The following is a 23,779-nucleotide window of genomic DNA, read 5'->3' on the forward strand; positions in this document are numbered from 1 at the left end:
AGAGAGCCAGAGATTAATAACAAGTATATTTCAATGCAGAGAAGTCTATTAACACATAGTGAGTGAGAAAGGTGACTGAAAAAGAAACATTCAGTGCATCACAGGAATCCCCCAGCAGCCTACACCTATTGCAGCATAGCTAAGGGAGAATTCAGGGTCACCTTATCCAGCCCTAACTATGCTTTAGCAAAAAGGAAAATTTTAGACCTAATCTTAAAAGTAGAGATAGTGTCTGTCTCCTGAATCCAAACTGGAAGCTGGTTCCATAGAAGAGGGGCCTGAAAACTGAAGGCTCTCCCTCCCATTCTACTTTTAAATAATCTAATAACAACAAGTAAGCCTGCAGTGCGAGAGTGAAGTGCTCTAATGGGGTGATATGGTACTATAAAGTCATTAAGATAAGATGGGGCCTGATTATTCAAGACCTTGTATGCGAGGAGCAGGATTCTGAATTCACACAATTTACAACAAGATGATAACTTTAATATTTATACTGCCATGCTTGATTTCTCAATTTGATATCACAACAGGGCAGACTGTCATTAAATTTAGTACGAGCACTCACATAACTGTCAGGATTCAATGCAATAACCTTTTTGTTAGTGATGAATACCTAAATAACTACCAATATTTATATTATCCTCTGGGAATTAGAGTCAAGAGTTAGCCCTGGCTGCTCCAGTCTGCATGCCAGTGTATCCTTGGGCAAGATACCGAGTTTTTAAGCTGGTCTTCAATTTTTCCTTGGAGTGTCAGTGTGTGCAAATGTGAGATAGAAAGTACTTGGGTATGAATGGGTGAGAGATGTTGTATAAAGTGCTTTGAGTGCTTTAGTAGAGCAGAAAAACCCAATATAAGAACTAACATAAAACATGGTAAATGGACTAGAGTTAGTGGGACAGTCAAGATTTTCAAGAGTATCTCCAGTTATCAGGTAATATTACATCTGAGCTTCTTTCTTAGTGTAAAAACGCTATATTCAATAAAATAATAACAATATTACTTCTATTAATATCAGGAATGCCTATTTTCATAGTTTGTGCATGTCAGTCATTTCAAAATGAAGCTAGCCATTTGAGCTTTAGTTTGAGATTTAGTTTGATAGGTTGAGGATATTCTATAAAATAAAAATAAAAATGATGTTACAATTAAGTACAAACACTGAATACATGGAACAGCTTTTATTTTAGGCTACAGTGTGACTGGATCTGATTCACAGTGCAAAGACAAACTGTAGACTTATAATGAATTTTACTACAAAAAAATGGCAGTCCATTTAGATTCCTCTTCAGTGCTACACAACAATATGAATTATGCACAGAGCAGGACGAATCATTCCTCTCTGACTTTACACAGATTGTCATACACGCGTAGAGGGAGAGAGAGAGAGAGGAGAAATATGGACTTAAGAAGGTGCCTGACAGAACATTTTGCAGTGATTAGAAAAAGTTTTAACAGCACTGGTCACAAAAATAATACTTCAGTGGCTCAATAAGCAGATAGAGAAAAGCAGTAACATTAAAGAGATTCTGTGACTGTATCAAAACAGCCCAGCACATCGCACTGCGATGCACATGGTGCAAAAATAACCAGATATTTATCTCACAGTATAGTAGAGCAGAACTGGTCGATAAAGTGAGGAAATACTTGAATGGTGTACCACAGAAGATTTACTGCAACTTTAGTGTACTCATGAGGTAAAAAAATGAATTAAATGCAGTACTGAATAATGAAAGGAGAAATAAAATGCCAAAAAAACAAAAAAGTAACAAACTCAGTAAACTTTGAACAAAAAAGTGTGGCTTATTTTTGTAACCTTACATGTAGTGCTGGTATGTATGAAGTAACCTCTTCACACTCTTCAATTAAATTTCAATTATTATGTGAATCCATACCATTTTTTTCTGACCTTTATAGTTTAATATAAACAGGCTGAGGTAACTTGGGTAATAGGGTAACAGTCAAACAGCACAAATCCCCATAAAACAAAACCAAAAAGAACATAATCATGCTTTTACATTAATTCAGTTATTACTTATTACCCTGAAAACCACATATATTTTTCACTGTTACATGTAAGCCTGATCAGAGTCAGTTTTATGATTTCCTCCATATAGACAGAGGAGCATAAAGTGAAAATATGATTTAGCTAATGTAATGAGGGGGACATGGGTCGAAATGGTATGAAAACTGGGTAGCAGGTCTGTGCTCGACTGCAAGGCCTTAGCATCTCCTGAGCATACTGGGATAAGGGGCACAGGGGTGTGTGCAGCTCTGATGTGCATTTATGTGTATTTGTGTATTGTAACAGCAGAGTCAGTGTGCTCCCCTTCCATTCATTGTCCTTCCTCCTCACGCAGAAACTGGAACACGGATGAGAAATCCTTATTAGCGTAGCCGCGAGAGCACATGACTCGGTAGATCTGGTGAGCGAGGGAACCCAGAGGGATGGGTGTCTTAGTGTTGGTGGCAGTGTTTTGCGCCAAACCAAGATCCTTTAAGTACAGACATGAGAAGAGAGGAACAAGCAGTCAGAAAAAGTGACAGGTGCAAACGAATCCTATGAACAGCTCAAGAAAACCGGTTTTCAGAAACATCTTTATTTTAGTGTGTAGGATATGAAGAAATGTCTGCCTCATTAGATGATGAGCACATACTGGATTAAAAAAAAAAATTCTTGACAATTCTCTTCCTGTTAAAAGGGGGGTTCTTCGTCCCCACTGTACCCAAAAACCCAAGAATTCTCTATACAGATTCTTGGATTTCAGAACACTTTCATTATCAGTTTATGTATTGATAAGATGAACTGATTATTAAACACATCAGACATTAAGAATCACAAATAATACAACCAGAACACAGGCTTAGTACCTTTGCCATTAGTGTGGTTCCAAAGCCGCCCTGGTAGTTGTTGGCAGAGGGAACTCCCTCCATTACTCCAGGGACAGGGTTGTACGTGTCGCTGGACCAGCAACGACCTGAGGACATATTTAGGATTTTTGCCAACAGCTTGGGATCCAAACCCAGTCTGCAAAAAGAAGAAAATAGAGTTAAATAAGTTCTTCGGACTATTTGTCTTTGACACATGTGAAATGGTTTTATTTGTCTGAAGGTGTACAACACTAAATTACATTGCAACTAAATTACAGTTTTAACAATTCTAGCTGTTAATAGCCCAAATAACACCAAATATGGTGGTTTTAAAGAAACTCAAAATGCCATACTACTATTACAATATGTTTCAGACAAAAAAAGTCAGAAAATTACTTTACTTTCAAACTTTTAGCATCTTAGAATGAGATGGAGAGGAAAACTTTAAAAAATGGTAGGCACAAACAAGGAAAGGAGTTATGCAAAATATAGGGAGGAAATGGGACAGAGTTGGGATGAAGAGGACCAGTGGGACATAAGAAATGTGGCAAAAGGTGGGTGTGGGGGTGCCTGGTGATTGTAGTGACCCCCAATGAACCTTATGCCTCACTGTGACCATTCCTCAGTGTTAATGGCTGAAGGCTTTGTAATGCCGGCTAATGCAGTATTGATGTTTACCACTACATCTATCCTTCATCCCTCTTTCAAGAAAGTGGAGGAGGAGAAGTGGTTAAGCAGCACAGGGGAGCCATAAACCTCGCTGTCACACACAGAGGCACATTCTTAGCTCTGCTGCCCCATTTTGCAGCAACCTACTTTCATATGCAAGAGGACAAACCTCCGGGCTATGATAAGAAGTAACCAAAGGCAAATGAGACAAAGAAAGAGACTGAGGGTAGACAGACAGAAGCAATGAGTGAAACCGAGCAGGGAGGGTGTAACGACGGCGTCTGTGTCGACCGTTCAACATGCCATATTAATGGTTTTAAGGCCAGTATAAAGCTGACCACATCAAGTCCTAGCTGCCTCAGTTTACTGTTACTTACAGGCCTGTAACTCTATTCTGCTCTCAATATGACTATTAAACTATCATAGGTCTTTAAGGCCAGCACCCTCCCTCCTTCCCTCTCTCCACCTGGCTCTCATTCTGCCATTACTGCTGCAGTTTTATTAGCTGTCTACTAACTAATTAAGAAAAGGAATTGCATTTACACTCTCTCCATGTCTCTCCCTCCCCCTTTCCTCTCCCCTTCATCTCTTATGTGTCCGCTCAGACTCCCTAATTTTTTAACAAACAGTTTTGGAAGTGTGGCATGAGTGGTTCTGCACGCGCTGGGTTTTTTCTTCTTCTTCTTTTTTTTTTTTTTTTAATGGTAGTCTAGCTCATGATAGCTTTCTTAGTTTATGTCTGTAAGCATCCCTTGCCATCCTGCTTCCCCTCTACCCTTCCTCCCTCTTCCATGCTGACACCTTCCTGTCTAAGGACTCATGGGGACATATGTTTGACATCGGACAAGCCCCCCCCCCACCCCACACACACACAAGCAAGCAAGCAGCCCCTCCCTGTGTTCTGGGTCAGCAGCTGAAAAGGTTACTGGCTGAGCTACAATAAAGCGCGTCCGAGCGCGCAGATCGTTTGTTATAGCGGCCATAGACGCTGACGGGGAGCTGTTGTCCTCTGTTAACGATAAATCAATGAAGTTCCCCTCTTGCTCCCATCACAGAGACACACACGACAAACTGTTCGCACACACTCACATTCAGCTGCGGTTATTAGCTGACGCAGTGGTGTTGTTCCTCGCCTGCGGTAATTTGCGTGGAGAAGAGGACATGTCACGCTTTAACAAGATTGACATGGATAAGCAGACATGAACGGTGTTGCTGTGTAATGCTGGTGCAGATAGAAAAATAAAAAATTAAGAAAAAAATACAGTAAGAGAGATGGCGCTGGAGATTCAAACGAGAGGGGAGGGTGTTTATGTCCTGGGAGCTCTAGCAGGTGGAGTTCATTTGCAGCGCTGATATTAACCGTCTCTTTCATTATGATTAGCTTCTCGATCTCATCAGACGCCACAAGAGAGGAAGCCCAGCCTCTTCCCCATTTAATATATCATTAAAGAGCTAACGAGCACACACACACACACACACAAGCACTTACTATTCCATTTATAGAGGCAACAAGCGCGTTTATCACGCGAGTTTAATCTTCATCTGAACATATGCTCACGATTCATCTCAACTATAGAGAGAGGAAGGGAGCGATGTGTTTGTGCTCATGTATGTTGTGGTGAACCTATTTCTGTCTCTCTGCTAAAAGGGTCTTGTTATAAACTCTGATTTGCCTGTTGTTCTCCCCATAAAAAGAACAAAGGAGCAAATATGTGTGCTCCAACTTGGGCATCGGCAACTGCGTATCTGTACGCATGAATGGGCGCAGACACACAGGTTTGCAAGGTGAACTGTAAAAGTGTCATATGAGCGTCATATGGGCCAGTCGTCTCTACTCTTATCTTCATATGTATCATTAAAATCACTGCTGCTCCTCTCCACTGCTCTATGATACTCTCTGCAGCTTTTCATCCTTCTTTTACTGACTGCTTGGCTGCTTTCAGATATTACAGCAGGCACCCAAAAAAAAGAAAGAAAAAAATGGATTAAAATAATAAAATAAAGAATGTAAAGCAAATATGGATGGGAAGGAAAAGCCAAAAGCAAGGAATTGAAAATACATAGAAAGGAACGGTCTGCATGGGAGAGTGTGTTTGAGTGTGTGAGTGTGTGTGTGCTGATAATTGTCATGCGTGGCCATTCCTTGCACTAAGAGAACGTCACGCTCTGCTGGAGACGGCCCGAGCTTCCATCTGAGATCAACAAATTAGCTCCATGAACAGAACTCTGTGTGTGTGTGTGTGTATCTGCCTGCATGTACAGGTAAGGAAACACACACACACATATATTAAAGAAAGGGCAGCTCTATCAGGCCCAAGTCCAACATGATAAAATGTTATTGCCGTTTTCCTGCAAATTGCCTGTGAGTGCTTAGCCTCCTTTGTCTTGAATTGTGTCGGTGTGTGTGTCTGCACACATGCACCAAAGAGAGCGTTCTTTCTGCATAAGAGGCTGGGCCGCAATGCAGCATGGGAGATTTACGGGTGTGGGCTCCCTCTAAACGATGACAGTCTTTGTCAAGCCCTCTAATAAAGCCCCAGAGATTGGCTAGCAAGAAGAGGGGGAAACTGAAACACACACACACACACACACACACACACACACACACACACACACACACACACACACACACACACACACACACACACACACACACACAAAATGGAATCAAGACTGAATATGGGTCAGTCTTGAAAAGATATGAAGATAATTCACAGTCAAAGTGAAGAGATGCGGTAGTTAGTATTCCTATTTTTGTTATAGGAATACATTATAATGATGTGAATTGTGAGAAGTTGTAGTGGTAGAAAACTGCTGCCTTCAGTATATCTGGATGTAAATTTGTGTGTCTGTGTGTGTGTGCTTCAGAGACAGTGTGGCAATGTGTAAATCTGCGTTGCTCCCTTAATGCCTCCATATTTCAGAGGCCTAGTGAGGGGATTTATGTTCGACTGCTCATGCCAATTTTCCTCCTCTGTCTCAGCACAGATAAATCAGTCGCACTAACACAGCTGCACTGTGCAAAGAGGAATTCATGGACACTCATGAACACCCGTGCAGAAAACTCGATGCAAATACCATTTTACACTGTAAAGGCCGTAAAATCGCATTATAGCCAGACAGTAAACAGAAGAAACAGTCCATTATTGACAAGGAAAATGCATAAATAGAACAGAATATAAAATCTGAAAAGAGTATAAAATCTATAAAAACTGATGTATAAGCTTCCTGTACGCAAGCTGCACTTAAAAATTCTACAGACCAAAACAAAGTATGGGTGCTGTGGTGCATTTTAAGTCCTCACATGATTTCTAGTCCTATAAGATTGCAGTGCAATCCACCGGACTTCACCTCCCATCATCCTCAGCCTCCTGACCAAAGAAGCTTTGTGTCACGAGGAGGAATGATGAATGATGGGTTTTCTAGGTGGTGTTCAGTAGCAGAGGTGTGGCAGGATTCTGGTGAGAGCTCAATCAGCAAATGTAAATCAGACAATGTGGCTCCACCCCCTCATCCATCTCGCTTTAGCAGAGGCGGCTCTGACTTGGGGCAGGGCTGACCCCTTCACACTCCCATAAACTACACACACACACACACACACATGCACCCACACATTTCTAAACCTGTATTGTAGTAGTAAATTACAGCTACAGCTACATCACTGGCATAGTAATTGACCTTACTGTGACAACTATATCTAACAGCAATAATAGCAGAGTTAATGTGTGGCTAAAAGGTAGTAACCTCAAAATATGCCCTTGTAATTTCACTGTACTTGTTCTTTCGTTTTTGCAAATTCATCAACAACAATAAGGAAATCTGGATCTGGATGTACTAAATCCCTGTACACCTATGTTTGATAATGAACTCATATGTATCCCTGTGTTAGTGCTACCCACAGACAGCTATCTCTACACTAATCATTCCCATGTAAATGAATCCACTGATCATACACTTCCTTATTATTTTATCTAATAGCAGATCATTTGCTTACAGTACCTGATACCAAGGTTCATGGTCTCCGCGGTCCCAATCATCCCAATCGCCAGCAGCATATTGTTGCAGATTTTAGCTGCCTAGAAGGGTGTGAGAGAAAGATTTTTATAAAGGAATTATTATGTAAATGATGAAGTCTGCAAAACAAAATATAACACACAACAGTAAATCTCAGATGATCTGACTCTGGAACAGACGAGTGAAACACTTCTATGGCCACTAATCCTTAAATGGTACATTTTTAATGGTCATCTTTGGAGTAATGGGATCATTTCAATTATTTTAAGACTTCTTTTCAAGAAAATGCAACATATTCTATCATTTTAGATGTTTTTTGGTCAAATCCAATCTGGCATTTCTTTTGTTATGGTTGATAACTAGGATAATAATAATGATTTGGTCCTGAAGGCTTTTTTCCCTCTCAACCATGGAAAGGATCCTGCAACCAACCAGCACTATTGTCCTCAGCGGATGTCCAGAGCTTCCTATGCTGCCAAGGTTACTAGCATGTTGTTGTTTTTTCCTCAGAATGCATCACGCTGTTGAGTTTCTCACTTCTATTGTTCTTGCCATCTCTCTGTAGGATTTGCAGTTTAAAGACGGTCTGTTTCACTTGCAATGACAGCTCCTAGATTCAACAACAGCTTCCAAATGGGTGCGCCACACTTGGAATAATCTCCATACATGTAGCTAATGAAGAAATTCTGAAGTAGCCCACCTCTATCTACAAAACATAACTATATTCATAATCAGAGGATGCTTAGCATCACCAGGAAGATTAAAAAGTTGCACTGATTGTGAAAATACGTAGTTTAACGAATGTAGAATGTGCAAGTAAACAAACATAGTATGTGGACACTAAACATCAACAACACAGTTGTAAGGTGGCCATTTGGTGCTCAATTGAGCTGTCAAATGTACGGATATATATAATTGTGGGATTTGTATAAAATATTTGTATATGCCATATAGATGCAACATCTTAGGAAATGTTTATGCAGAGTTTCATCAGGACTGGTCCACTCATCTAAGATGACATAGGGAATATACATACAATAGAACCTTTGGATAAATCATTATGAAAATAAATTACTGGAGGAATTGTAATAATATGGAAGAAGTCATGTTCTTATAAAACTATTTTATTAATGCTGCAGCATTTATGGGGTCAGATTTGCTAAACAGTGGAAATTTGTGTTGAGAAAGGTTCTGGTCAAATTAGGTACAATTGTTTAAGTGCATTTTCGACCCATCAATATGTAAGAAAGAATTACAGCACGATATTTCAAAATTGCATAGTCCAGCATGTTACAATATTATTACAAAGGTTATTTGTAACAATACTGTAAGCAAGATGATGCTATATGCAGCAGAAACAACTGATACTTCTATAATTATAGGAGTTATCATAAGAAATCATAATTTGGCTATTATAGCCTACATTTATTCTGTTTATAAAGTTGATAGAAGTTTTGTTGCTGGTGTTTTTGTTTGTTTGTTTGTTTTGTTTTTCTTTAAAGCAACATCAGAAATCTGGAGTAAACACTGTGTGCTGTCCATGGTCCTGAAATGTGAAACACAATTGGAAATCTGAATCTCGTTAAGCTATTCAGGTAAGGTTTGTTTGGGATTTATGAAACGTGAAATTAATAGTTGATTAAAGTTGTGTTTGACTTCTGAAAAATGAACCAAAGCCAGTGGGTTGCAAAACTTTTTGGAAGAGCTATTATTTAAAGAGTTTTAATTGGAGGTTCTAAAGAGTCTCCAATATACTCCAGCAAATATTATATGTACTGATAACTACATATTCTGGCAAAAAGCACAACATGAGTAGAAACTTACAAATCTCACTATATAGTTATCTGCTCAAATTTTGGAAGCTATTGTAAACATATATACGGAAAAAGACCAGACTTTCAAATGTCCACACTTTTCCATTGATAATTTTTTGCCTTGGTGTCCTATAATTTTGGCCATAGTGTCTTAGAAGTATTGGTTGAGGCATCAAATCTATGTCCCTGTGTGAAATGCTGTTTGTAATTACGCAATCATTATGTTTAGACATTCCTTATTACCTGTCCAGTGCCGACCTGTCCGCAGTAAATAACATTTGCTCCCATGCAGGTGAGCAACTCCTTTGCTGCGTTGTATTCCTCAACCACTCCGCCTACCATGAAGGTGAGTTTGGCCATGCTGGCAGCTCCAACACCTAAACACACCACATGCTGATATTAACATTAACTGAGGTGAGCACATCACTGATAAGACACACACATTTCACATATTGATGTCTGGTCTTTAAAAGTTCAACGCATATGTGCAGACCCGCAAAACACATGAAATGGTTAATGAAAGGTGGAACAGAAAGTTCAGGTGTGGATACGTGTTGAACTAAAATATGTGAATTTTCCACACGAGACATAATATATCAGCCATATGACTGGTTTAACACTACCAACTGTGTCTAAAAGGTCAGCTGTGCTCTGTTCTCTGTGTGCATGTGTATGCCAAACTCTTAGTGGGACAGACGTGTTAAGTAGTGCTGTACCAGAGGGACAGAGGTATCTTTAAAAGCCGATTGTTGCCATCATCCACTGCACAACTCTCATGGGATCCCTTGGCTTTTGTCTTGTCACCCCTTCTCTTTCATATACACACACACACACACACGGACACACGAGCAGCTGTGCCTGAGGCCAGCCCCCCACCTCATGTGGGTATCATTGACAGGCGTGAGGGGTAATTAACTTTACACTTTATCATGTTCAATTAGGCGTCCCTCCCCGTGCCTGATGGCTTAAGGAGCGTGCCATGTTGTAGGAGGCAACCTCACCCCACTGACTCACACCCCACCCTCTCCACAGGGTCCTTAATGCTGAAATAACCTCTTTTCAGAGTAGGCTGAATCCAGCCGGTCTGAGTCTCTTATGCAATGGCTCCTTTCCCTGTATGCTTCAGTGATTAGCAGGTGTCACACTAAGAGTGGCGGGATAAACATACACACACGCAAAGTAGAAAATAAAATACCAAGGAAGTACTTTTTAACAATCATTGTTAATAAACGGCAAATTAATATATAATTAGAATTTAGTCAGGATTCTTTTCCGTTTAATAAAATGTAAGTGAGAAACATGTTATAAAATGTTATAATAATGGAATAATAATAATAACATCTCACTGGTTAATAATTTGTCTGTAAACCATCTAGAAACATTATCTGTAAAGTTGCACCAGATTTTTTCTTAAACTTAAAAAATGGTTAGTAAAAACTATGTGACTGGCTACTATGCAGTTAAAGCTGATTATTATTAATATTTGTCTTATGCTTTTGGGACAGCCTAAATCACCAGATTGTGAACCTGGAGACAACCCCAACCCCCCCCCCCCCAAACTTTACATCCAATTTCATTAGCTGTGTTGTTAAATGCACACATCAAAAAACCTTGGTTAGGTTCAGCAAATGCTTTGATTAAATATTTCAAATTCACAGGAGCGAGACCCACTTCATTATCACCTCTACACTGGGCCAATGCTAAAGGACATCTTTTGTATATGTCTGCAGTAACAATGACTTTGCATAGCCCATAATGATGAAAGCTCTAGCAGGGTAGATTTAAAAAAGAAAAAACAACTCAAACCTCAACTCAAATAGAGCAGCATAAAAAATATGTTATTATTTATTTTTTCTGTAAGAAAAAAAGAAACCAAGAGGAAAGTGTAGAATGAGGATATGTAGTTTGACTGTCTTTTACGGGGGCCATCCACCCTTAATGAAAGCCTTCTTAACAGTGAAAGCCTAATAATGTCGGTGTTAATAATTAAAAGGGAATTACTGGGGACAAAGCAGCTGAAATCTAATTGTTAGATGTCACTGCAGAGTCAAGGAAAGGAGAGGAAAGACAGGATTTATAGTAAATTTCCATTGCTCAAATATCCCCCCCCCACCTTCTTTAATTGGCTGTGCTGTTGTCACATATATGATCATGCCACTACACTGTATGTGTGTGTCTGTGCATGTGTATGTCAGTGATGAGCTGTCAGAAGGTCATTAGAGCCACATAATGAAGCCCAAAGCCCACGCTGCAGCAGCTGCATACGGACCACGGTTAACATGCGCTCAACATACGGCCGCCACACACACCAATCATACACACATATGGTCCACAGACATGATGGATTTTTTTCCCTTCTTGCTATTTGATGTCTTCTTATTTATTTGCTTGAATTCTTTTTAGCATAATTGATTCAAGTTGTATTTGATGTAACAAAGTTTCTATTTAATGGCAGAACAGCTCAGTTTTTTTAGTCTAAAAAAATGGAAACTGGATTTTACTCCAGTATCAAGCACATAGTGAACAGTGTGGCGTGCAGTGAAGTCACAGAACTCTCTTCACATTTTCATTAAAGTAATGGAAATAAATAAATAAATACATGAATAATAATAATCATAATAATAAGTACAATTACCAGCACTTTTTTTTTCTTCTGATATTTTTACCATCCCATTTTGCAGTTTCTGTGCTGCAGGCTGAGCCTCACAAATACAAATACACACACACACACACACAATGAGAAAGAGCAGTGTGACGACTGTGCTGGTTCATTAGTGGAGATCACTGTTTGCGGACGACTAAAGAGGAGATTATTGATAACACAGTCAACGTGCTGATCGATATATCTCACTAAGGAGAGAAAGAAAGCGAGTGAGCCAAAAGAGAGCAAGAGAGAGGGATAAAGAAAGAAGTACGAGCAGAGAGCGGTGCAGAGATGACAGCAAAGAAGGAAAATGATCTCTCTCTTTTTACCTCCCAGCATCCCTCCCTCAAATTAACTAATCACCCATAATAAGCTCTTATGATGTGTAGTGGATTTCTATAAGGAGTGACACCAGGATGATCGAAGATCCTTGTTTGTAGCAGAATAACACATCATTAGCATAACAGTGTGTGTATGTGTGTGTGTTACTGTGTGTATACACTGTGTGGGTATCAGTGGGTCCATTCTTTGTGCATGGGCTGAAGTGCATTTGTGTCTGTATGTATGTCGGTATAAAGTGTGATTTTAATATTGTGTCTATGCGCTGAATGTACTTTCAAAGGGTATTTATTGTGTGTGGTGTATGTGCGAGGGGACGTTCCGTTCTCGGGCCGGTCCTGTCAGAGACGGATTAAAGAAGAATCCTAATGAGGCTTCCTGAGCGCCGGGTATGCTGGCTCATCCATCCCAGCGGGAGTGACAGTCCTGGATCATTAGCACTGCACAACTACACAACGCCCCCTAGGGGGAACGAGAGAAGGTGTGTGTATATGTGTGGGGTTGGGGGGCGCCTATGATAGAAGATTCAGGCTAGAGACAGTAATGGAGGGATGAGGATGCTAAGAAGATATCCACAAGGAATGGCAAAGCAACTATATATTGAATAATAAATGGAGGCATACACAATTATGCCAGAGTGCTACAAACAATACACAATGTCAACTCTTTCAAGCACTCCCAAAAAATTGTAGAGTGGCATGTTCATCTTTATTCCCAAACTGGTACGTAATACTTTCCTGGGAAATAACTCCCTTGAAGCAGAACCACCACCTTCCTCGGTCACGTTCTCTTACCAACATCCAGGGGACATGTTTGGGTTGACAGAGTGGTGGATGCTTACCTCCTCTCCCCAATATCAACCAAAGTAAATATTCTCAGACCGAGCTGAAGTTTGCTGGACTATTAACTTTGACTCTGATATAAAAGGTTGAATGAAAGGAGAAAAAAAGTGTCTCTTAAAGCATTGTAGAAAGGATGGAAGGGCAAGACATTTAATGTGCTTATTTGAGTGTCTGTGAGGCCCATGCAAGCCCCTTTATCTCAAATCCTCTATTACCCAAAGACTACTTAATAAGCAAGCAATCAAGCGCCGTTAGGACAGATGCTCAACAGCAGGCTTCGATGACAGCCTTTAACCATGAACATAAGAGACTGAAACTACTTGTGTGAGGGCAAAGGAAGATCAGAGAAAGAGCTCTGGTTTGGGCTGTTTGTAGTAAATGCTAAGTTCATTAGCACTTCTTTCATTTCACACGAAAGAATCAACCAAAGCAATTCATGACAGCCATATAAGCCTTTTAAAACTGAGCTCTTTTTGAAGTGGTGCGTGCAAGTACAAAGCAAGTGACAATGAGCGTGCACATGTGCACGCAGTATCTGTGCACGTATGCAAGTATCAGAGGCAGGTGCAGATCTCAGAGTTGGCCGCCAGTAAGACGTCAGTTGGAGCTTCTGAGGCTCCGTCTCGGAGTTACGAGCCGCATGTAAACCAGTAGCCACTTTTTATTGGTGGTGGGTTTAAATTAAACTACATTTGTGAATATGAGGCTACACAAACAACACAAAATGGCAGACACACATGCACACACAAGAAGGGATGTTCCCAGTGTTTGGTAATGAATGACGCATTTGACAACGTTCCACAAGCCTGCTTTTTTTTTCCCCGCGGAGAGATTAAACGGAAAAACACTTGGAGCAAAGGCAACACCTATAATATCATTAGAGCTCCACCAAACACACAATTTCCTCAAATGATAATGTAACTGCTCTTACTGCAAGAATGCCACGAAAGCTTTAAGGATACGCCAGACTTCATATCACACCTCCGGGTTTGAATGTACTTGGTGTAAACAAACTCTGGCACTGGCAATAGACTAGACTGTTTGTCTTTAACTATATGCACATGCAAAGTTACTCTGGCACAACCGCAGTCATCTATAATTCAGAATGAAAAGTGCCTTCACACTTATTAGAGTAACAGGCTTAAATGAATAAGAGTTGACTGCTTAGAGTTAAAATCAGTGGGGTAGGATGTTTACAGGCCAACAATGCAGCCTCACGTGATCCACCATCATAATTACACGCGAGAGCAGATCTTTTTCTCAAACAAATTAAAACCCTGAATGGGCTCCCGTAAAAGGTGGAACGGATATCGAGTAAATAAGTGAAATGGGACGAGGGTGTGCGTTAGCCCACATCGGCAGGAAAAAAAATCAGCAGTTTCAACAGTTTTTTGCTGCCAATTTTACTAATGCCACTCTGTTGTGTTAAAAACAGACACTTTATCAGCTCCACTTAACGAGCACAGCCCCATGAGAACTGACTCCTGCACACATATACTGTGTGAGAACCTCGTGTGAGCAGGCGACTGCAAAAAGTTTGGGTTTGGGGGGAAAAAATTTGAGAGAACAAAATTGTTGCATGTAAAGTTACGACAGTCTTGAGAATTTGGTTTGCAGTGCCTGCCCACTTACCATCAGGTCAGGCCTCATCATGATCATCACCATTATTACCATCATCATCATCAGTAACTGATCTTTTCCAGAGGGGAGTACCTGGTCAATGGTAAGTGACAGAATGGAGCAAGCAAGAGAGAGCCACAATCAATCCTTTGCCCGGCCCAATGAGACTCATCTAGGATAGACCAAGTTAATAATGATCCTCAATTAGGCTGTTAGCAGGCAGAAACACACACACACACACACACACACACACACACTTTTCTACAGACAAAATGTTAATTCACGTGTAGATGAGTGACATGCAGTGCGACGTTTGGGCTACGTTTGATGGACAGAAACTTTTTGTATGACGTATAGACCAGCTGACTATTTGTCTGCACGCTCACGTCCACAGCAGATGACACAGGGGCAGAGTTGTGAGAACCAGTCTCCCAGCTGCTGTGGGTCCACCTCCATCTGGAGCATAGGCTAGAACCCCCACATCACCACCGCTCCATCATCGTCATCATCACCCTGCCTGGTCACTTTACCACCCTACACACTCCCTTACTCCCCCTCCATGTCACCAGGGCCTGTCAGCAAGACGCTTGTTATGCTAATCTAGTCTTTGGACGATGGCCACTCTCTAGTACTGGTTAGCCGTGACAGACTGCGACAGCACCACCCCCTGCCTGTCCAACCTGATTCCTTAACTCAGTCTTAGAGTCCCCACCAACCTTCAGGCTCATCTTCTTAAATAATTCTATTCCCAGACTGGATTAGGTTTCACGAAAACATTTAGACTGGGTTTTAATGAGAGACACAAGTGCTACCCAATTAGTGTTCTACCTATCACACTATGTCGCATTTCTAGATTTTTGCCAGTTTTTCCAAAATACCAGAGTGAAATATCTGTAAAAATACAGCACTAAATATACATGCATAAATATATAGTGTAAAACGCTTTAAAAACAATTCAACAAAGACAGAAAATACAAACATATAGTGTAAGCTTTTGAAAGTTGTAAGGCAACACAACAGTGAAATGGTGCAGAGTGATTACAAATCTATGTTAGCTGCTTACTACTGATTAACAGATACCAGTGCTAGATTTTTCAATCAGATTCAGGGACAGGCAACAAAATTTAACGAAAGTTGGTAATTTTACCAACATAGCTGCCTATGCAATTAATCAACTGTTTAAAACAAAAATAGACTTGTTTTTGGAGATGTCATTAATCAATTAATCTCCAAGAACCAAAGCACAAATACTCTGTTACTTTATGTAAGTAGAGTATTCAGGTATTTGTACTCCAGTATTTATTTTTTGGACAACTTATGTTTACTCCTTACATTTTATTTATGTACTTTCTACTCCTTACATTTTCAAAAAAAAACCCCAAACTCATTACTTAAGGTTCAGCAGAATCATCTATAGGGTTTAACTGGACTGGAAGGAGTGCAGGAGTTCGTAAGTTGTGGTAATGTCGTAAGTGTCAGGTAATTTCAAATGCAACATTTCTATCAGCTCAACAAACATCAGCAAACACACAAACTGTTTGTGTGCAGTTGTAGGTATAGCTGTTGTATTTTCCAGGGAGAGAGCTAACTTCACTCAGAGATGGAGAAAAATGTAGGAAGACAGACAGGACAGGGCAGGACAGGATTTAAAGCTAAGGACTGCTCAGTGACACTTGATAAACTAAAAATTTAAAGCTTGCATGTAATGTCATAATTTTAATCACATATTGAATTTGTATATGATATGTAGTGTGGTGAATTCGCAGTAAAGCAGTGTGTTGGACTGGTGCACAGTGGTTGTGGTGCTCATGGTCAGGTTTAGGTTGCATCAAGTGTAGCAGAGATGAATTTGCATTTAAGCTGATGATGCTTACATTTATTCACTGAATTTAGACTTTGTACCAATTGTATACCTTCTAGTATAAAGGCAGTATAAACAGCATAGCGCCAATGTAAGGGATGGACAACAGCCAAGACAGCTGTGAAATTGCTGACATATTGTTGAATTCAGTTGCGTAAATCTACAAAGAGCAGCAGGTCAGCTGATCACAGCCTGTACACTAAGAAAATCTACTAAAGCTCACAATGGAAGTTATTGGGAGCTGTGATTTTTTTCCCTATGCTGAGACACTACACAGATCTTAGTGTTCGCCCACCTGCTGGATCCCACTGTAACCCCTGACTGTACTCATTTTACTGTTTAGCTGTGGAGGCAAAGTCCCCCACTACAAAGTAGGCTACAGAAAATAGTTATATTTTAAAATGATCTTTCAGTGCTTATGTTCTACATAACAAATTTAAGCTGAGTATGTTTTGGAATTTGGACTTGAATAAGATTTGTATTCTCATCTACTAATATTATTGTATTATTATATTAATATAGCACAAGGTTCAATTTCCTTTGTACAAAAATGGTTAGTAAAATTATCCTTCAATGAGCTCCTTTTTACTTTCTTATTTTGAGTACATTTCAGAGCCTGTACTTTTTCCACCTCTGACAATCTCAAAGAATTTCATCTTCAGCAGACTGTGAGTAACATTTGAGAGCTAGAGTGAATGAGTGAGTGGTTTTCTGCAAATCTCTAGAGACAAAAAACAACTTGGTCCATACTTTATGATAAATGTGGCTAAAGAAATTAAGATTTGTAAGTACAATGACACATTGAAGACTATTTCAAGTATCACAGCTGAAAACTTCCAAAAATCAAGTTTTGAATAGGTAAAATGTGATCAAAGGAATTAGTGTTACATTTTGACAGTTACAATTACAACAAGGGTTTATTGGCCAGCTTTTGCCCTGAGCTATGAACTCTATCACACAGTCTTCATCAGACACTGGAGTTTGCCCGCTTCTCACTTAACTGCTGACATGCAAGGTGAGTCACTGTTCAGATTTAATTTGTAATGCCTCTGGTCCATGTTCGCTTAAGAAATGCACAAGAAAAGCTTTTTCCAACTACTATTACCAGAGAAAAGGCTTTCCTGCTTTACAATTAAAAAGTATTCAGGAAAAGGTAAACTAATAAATGCTAATAATCTTAATTATACTGCTTTTTCTGTTTTATTATTTGTGCATACCATAGTTTAACCCGTAGTCAAAGTTGATTTTTTGGAAGAAGATCTAGTGGACTGGAAGTGTTGACTGATGAACAAACTAGCGCCAGCCTTGGCTTGAACAAGCTCCTACAAGCTGGAGGATGACGTTCAAACTGTCAGCAAATGACACACTGCAAAGCTAAGGTTGAGTTGATGTGGTATGGATATGATTAGAGTGGTGTTGAGACTCAGCCTAAATAGGTAGTTAGCTGAGAATTATAAGACCTCGCAAACAAGCAACATTAGCCCAAATTCCTACAGTCCCACACCAGCTAGGCTGCCTCTTGCTTTCATTTGCACCGACAGCTGACTTTCCCAGCACTGGGAAAAACACAATGAAAGGTTTTTAGGGCCTTTTTAAAGCCATCGTCCGTTAGCAATGTGGCAGCCCACCATGGGCACACAGACACAAACACAGGCATTCTGGGTAATTACTGCTAACGACCCACCGCTTGTCAGCCAGACCTCCTATTTTTGCCATCGCTGTGCCAACACCCTTGGCCTGTGACATCAGAGCTTGTTTTGTTGTGGGTCAACTTTGCATGTGGATGCTTTTAATGACTCCAGACAGTGACAGACGTGTGTTGTGTGTGCATAAGCAAACATCAGCATGCATAAAGAACCACAATGTAAGTTAATATAATTGTGTCTGGATAAAAAAAGATGTTCAGAGAGTGCAGATAAGAACATCTGAACACACACTGTGTGTGTGTGTGTCCACGTATGTGTGTGCGTGTACCAGAACACAGCTGGCTGTGGCACTGCACAGCTGGCTAGTGCAGGGCTAAAGCCAAGATGTTGGTCAATGTGCAAGAATGGAAGCCAGCAGGATGCCCATGAGAAGAAAGTGAAAGTTTTTTTGACTGCTCTTTTTAAGAAGGGTTATGACTGTGCAATTCAGATCCCACGCCTGCCTGCCAAACCTCTAGTGACGCACACAACATACAAACACACATTTCTGTGTAAAAAAACACCACCTCACACAGCACAGAAAAGGGATTTATTTTATATCAAAAGAAATTCTACATTAAAAATAAAAACAATGCTCAAACCACAAAAAGAGCAGGCTGTGTCTGCAAAAGTTTAACAGTACAGCAGATCACGGCAAGTCTGCTCAGTGTGCTCAGAGGAAAACTGAACCAGTTCTGACTGGATAACACTTTGCCTTGAGTCAGTGAGATCAAACATGTTCAAATGATAGCGTGATATAAGTGATACTCAATGACAGAAAACTGTGAGAAGTACTTTAAATTAAATGTACTGATACCATTTATCAGGTTGACACAAAACATGAATGATTTTTAAGTCAGATGACATATTTTCACTTAACTTTTATTTCAAACTATCTTTCTTTTACTAAGCATACTCTATCAATATAACCAATATTAAATAATTATTCTCAGAACTAAGGCGCTTCCATCCACATTTTTCCCCTGTCTCACTCACTCACACTCACACACACACACACACACACACACACACACACACACACACACCCCTAACTCAAAAGTATGACAGTGCCCTGTTTGGGTAGGGTGCCATCTCCTGGTTGGAACAGAGCATGTAACTGCCCAGAGGTGTGTAAAGCAGGGGTGTGGGGTTGGGAGGGTGGGGTGAGGGGGGTTGTTAAGCTCTCTGAAATTGGTTACCAAGTTGTCACTGGGACATTCTTTCACAACCTGTCTTTACAAGTTTGGCTTGGCAACACCACCGAGATGAGATAGATGTCTCCGACCAAATATATCTCATTTACAACAGCAGGAAAATAACAATTCTTAGATTGTAGAGATTGAATGCACTTATTCAAAAACTACATGGCTGAGTTTCATTAAACTTTGTGGAAAGGTTAAGTATGAGTAAAGGAAGGACACTTTCATTTTTATGTGGATCTGGAAAACTTTTTTAAAATAGCAAAATAAGGCATTTGCCTTGGTGGGGACTATGCTCACCAAATGCATAAATAAATGGATCAAAACTATAATTTATTATCAAAAAATTTTCACTTCATTTTTCATCAATTTTCTACTTAGAATGTGCTGGCACTGTGCTCTAAAGTCAGTACCTGGATTTCTGGATATGACTTATGAATGTCTAATGTGACACTGGATGGGCAGGTGCATATAAGGAAAGAATGTCTAGCTGCAGAGACCTGCTAGGTAGCAGGTAAATCATTGGTCACCTCAAGCCAGTTAAAGAGGCCTAGTAAGGAACAGGAGAGGAAGAACGTTGACAGGGGACTGCACACAAACACTGTCTATAGTGTTTAAACAGTATATGTGCTAAGGCAGAGTAACAAGCTTAAGACTCTGATCTCACTCACTGCAGCCGCTCTGTGCTGCAGACGCCAGCTGGTAAACATGCCGAAAATGGGATAAGTCTATGTTTGTATGGGAGACCGCGGGAGTTTCAGGGTTACGAATTAAAGATTGTGCAATAAAAAGGAAACAGACCGTGATCAGAGTTCGTACTCTGACATGCAGGGGTGCCAGCATGTTGAAATCCTTAACTGCATACCTGAATCAGAAGAACTTTGTGGTTGTGTATGTGAAAGAGAGAAAGAGACAAAGACAGAAAGACTGAGAAAGATGGACAGTTTTACTGCGATGTATCTCCTTCATGTCTTATCTTCCTCTCCTCCTCTTCTCCTGTCCTCCATGTGAGGGCAGTTTCTCTCTTCTTTATGACTCTTTATCTGACATGAAAGGCACTAACATGGGATACCCGCCATTACGGCTCCATCAACATGAAAAGCCCTGACATGGGATTCTCCACTGCAGCTCAGCCCATTAAGGACGACTGGCGATCCTGTGCTCTGTCAAGAAGCTGTCACAAGTAGACAGCGCCAACATAATGAGGACTTAAAACCTTAACCTTGCCTTTAAGACCCCTGGTCAAAAGCTGCAATAAAAGCCTTAAGAGGGCACCTACTGGCTGGCCCGCTCAGTAATTACAACCCGTGTCTGAGCATTAACCCAAAAGGTCCAATAGTTTAGATATACAAAAGAGTGTGAGACAGTTCAGAACTGAGGTTGAAGGGTCACAGGCCTAATACCGTGGTTGGCACAGCTGAATAAATAAACCAGCTGTCTAATTCTACTTTTCACAATGCCAACTAACTTCTCTCTTTTTCTTTATGTATTTCAAGTCAAGAAAGAGCAAATCAAAAACACATAAATCAAGGGAAAGACTTTACAGAATCGAAGACACCAATTGAGGTGTGCTTGCTTACTAATAATTTGTTAGACACAATACCTCCTGACACTGGGGCATCCATGAACACAGCACCCTTCTTCTCTGCAGCAACTGCCATTTCTCTAGACACAGCAGGATCAATCGTGGAGGAGTCAATTAACAAGGTCCCCTTCTTTACCTTCCTGCACCGGGTAAGAGAGAATAAATGAACACATGGAGTATGGTGCTCAAACTAAGTCCTATCTATTTTTTGATGAAATCTCCACTTACCATTTATAGATTTTAAAAATACAAGGAGAAGATACATGAATGTCACAGAAATCACAGAGACACCAACAATAACATTTCTTACTTGAGGATGCCATTTGGGCCTGTGTATACTTCTATGACATTGGGACTAGAGGGGAGCATGGTGATGATGCGGTCTGCTTTCTCTGCAACGTCTGCTGGGGAGTCCACTACCTGAAAACCATCACCACAAAATACCCCACTTGATTTTGTGACAGCCTGTCAACTGTCGCGCAGAGAAGCTGTAAATTATTGCACAAATAAGTGTTTACCTGTGTAAATGCAATGTGTTACTGAGAGTTTATTACCTGGGCACCAGTGTCCTGCAGCTCCTTGCAAGACTGAGGAAAGACATCGGTAGCAATGACAGGATACCCATTTTTTAACAGGTTTTTGGCCATGGGACTGCCCATGTTCCCCAGACCAATAAATCCCACTGGTGTCTTTGAGGCCATTGATCGTGTTGATACTGTTGTAAAAACAAGATTTAGTTGAAATCATGAGCAAAATCACGAAATCTGAATGAAGACAATACTGCTTTCTACTGCAGGTAGTGCTGTAGACATTTCCCTATGACTAATACCTAGTGTAAAATTCTAACATTATCCAGAAATAAATTAACTAATTAAAAGTGGTTAAAAATATCTCTGATCTCAGTCAGTCCAGTCAGGCTATTAACCACTTCTAGCTTAATCAAGATCCAGACAGGTTAAAACACAATGGAAACTCTGGCAGTGAACCAACCAGACTGCAACAACAGGATTAGGAAGGGAAGAAAAAGCACAAACGAAAGGCCTAAAGCTTAAGTTCAGCCAAGTCTTCACCATACTCAGGAGACCAACTTCTCCCATCTCTCTGTAATACTTAAATGACGACACAGTATTCTCCAGTGCTGGACTAAAATGACCAAACTTCAAGTACTGGATACTTAACATTGAATAAGCTTTGTGCTAATGACACACTGACATCTAATGCAGAGGCATATCTATTCTGATGAATCAGAGCTCTACAAAAAAAGAAAAAAAAAGAAGAAGAAGAAGAAGAAGACGCTTTATGGTCCATATTGAAAAACACGCATTTACCACTGCACCAAAATCCCCAATTAAAATCCCTCATGTCAAAATCACCATATATTTTATGGAACCAAAAGGTACTACACAACAGAAAAAAGCGTCATCTTATTCTGCAGTATAAGATGACAGCACCTTATTTTTTTACACACTGAATTTTATTCCAATATTGCATCGCTTTATTAGTATAATAGCACAGTGCATTACACTGAACTGCAAATGGCAACTTTTAATAAAAGATTAATACTTATAACAGGATGTTACTTTCTCAGGTATTGCTTGCTATACATGGCTTTCTAAGGTAGCACACTCAGCTGGTGTAACACAGTACAGCACATGTTTGGTTCTGAAGCTTTTTTAAAACGGCATTTACTTCAGAAACATATAAACCAGATAACAGAAAGTGGAGTGAAGAAATCTTTTGCACAAAATTATTGAATGATTTGTTGTTGTTGTGTTTTATTTATTTTATTAATTGCGCACCAATTATTAAATTAATTGGGTCATGACAGTACATCAATCTATCTGAATAATGGATTTATAGAAATTTTATAGGGTTACAGCCCATTTAAAGAGGTTGATGGGTTATCTTCTAAACTACACTGAAATCATTTCAATCAATAGTCACTGTAGATAATTCATAAGAAACAACCTAGCGTGTCTTGTTTGCACTGTAGGAGCGATGAACAAATTATGTGTTTGCAACAGTGATGCAATGGAAGCTAGTGTTTTTATGTAGCGCAGATTTGTGAGTGGCAAATAAATATTCATATGAACTACCTAAAACCAACATATCGCATATTCCTACTGAGGTCCAAAATTAGCTTTTCGTGCCATTGCTATTTCAGTGTGCTCGTCTTCGTTGCGCATAGTGATGTTCAACTTGGTGACATCGTCCACACTGCAAACACCTAAGTATTCATACTTTCTTCAGAGGGCTAACGAGCTAGCTAACAAGTACAGGACTATTCCGCCTGAATTTACCTGTGACCACACATTCGTAAATGAATGAAACGGTGCGAAAAAAAACCCGTCAACATAAGCGAATACATTACCGAAGGCAACGTCGACATGCTTATTCCACCTTAACCATATATATCGAGACCCTCTGAACAGCGAAGCCATACTTCTTTCCCCTTGACCTCGTACGGTGACAGCTGTCAGAGCCAGGAAAGCTACGCCGAAGGGTTATGATCGACAGCATTTTCCACCAATCGTAACGGGGGATAAGTTTGCCGAGCCAATGAAAACGAGGCAAAAGCGGGATATCCTGTGCTTTTACTTATAAATGCTCTTTCAGTCTGTACAATCATTCACTGC

General features: G+C 40.1%; 1 protein-coding gene across 1 annotated transcript; it reads right to left on the reverse strand.

The window, feature by feature from the left end:
• Positions 1 to 1,166: 1,166 nt before the first annotated feature.
• On the reverse strand, positions 1,167 to 23,644 carry hibadha (3-hydroxyisobutyrate dehydrogenase a). Its single transcript, XM_065471108.1, has 8 exons — positions 23,515 to 23,644; positions 21,698 to 21,858; positions 21,454 to 21,563; positions 21,162 to 21,283; positions 9,612 to 9,745; positions 7,540 to 7,616; positions 2,872 to 3,028; positions 1,167 to 2,495 (listed from the first exon to the last, which is right to left on the reverse strand). The coding sequence occupies exons 1-8, from the start codon at positions 23,582 to 23,584 to the stop codon at positions 2,337 to 2,339; spliced, it is 990 nt and encodes a 329-aa protein (XP_065327180.1). The 5' UTR covers positions 23,585 to 23,644; the 3' UTR covers positions 1,167 to 2,336.
• Positions 23,645 to 23,779: the final 135 nt, after the last annotated feature.

This window comes from Pelmatolapia mariae, linkage group LG22 (assembly GCF_036321145.2).
Source record: "Pelmatolapia mariae isolate MD_Pm_ZW linkage group LG22, Pm_UMD_F_2, whole genome shotgun sequence".
Classification (NCBI taxonomy): domain Eukaryota; kingdom Metazoa; phylum Chordata; class Actinopteri; order Cichliformes; family Cichlidae; genus Pelmatolapia; species Pelmatolapia mariae.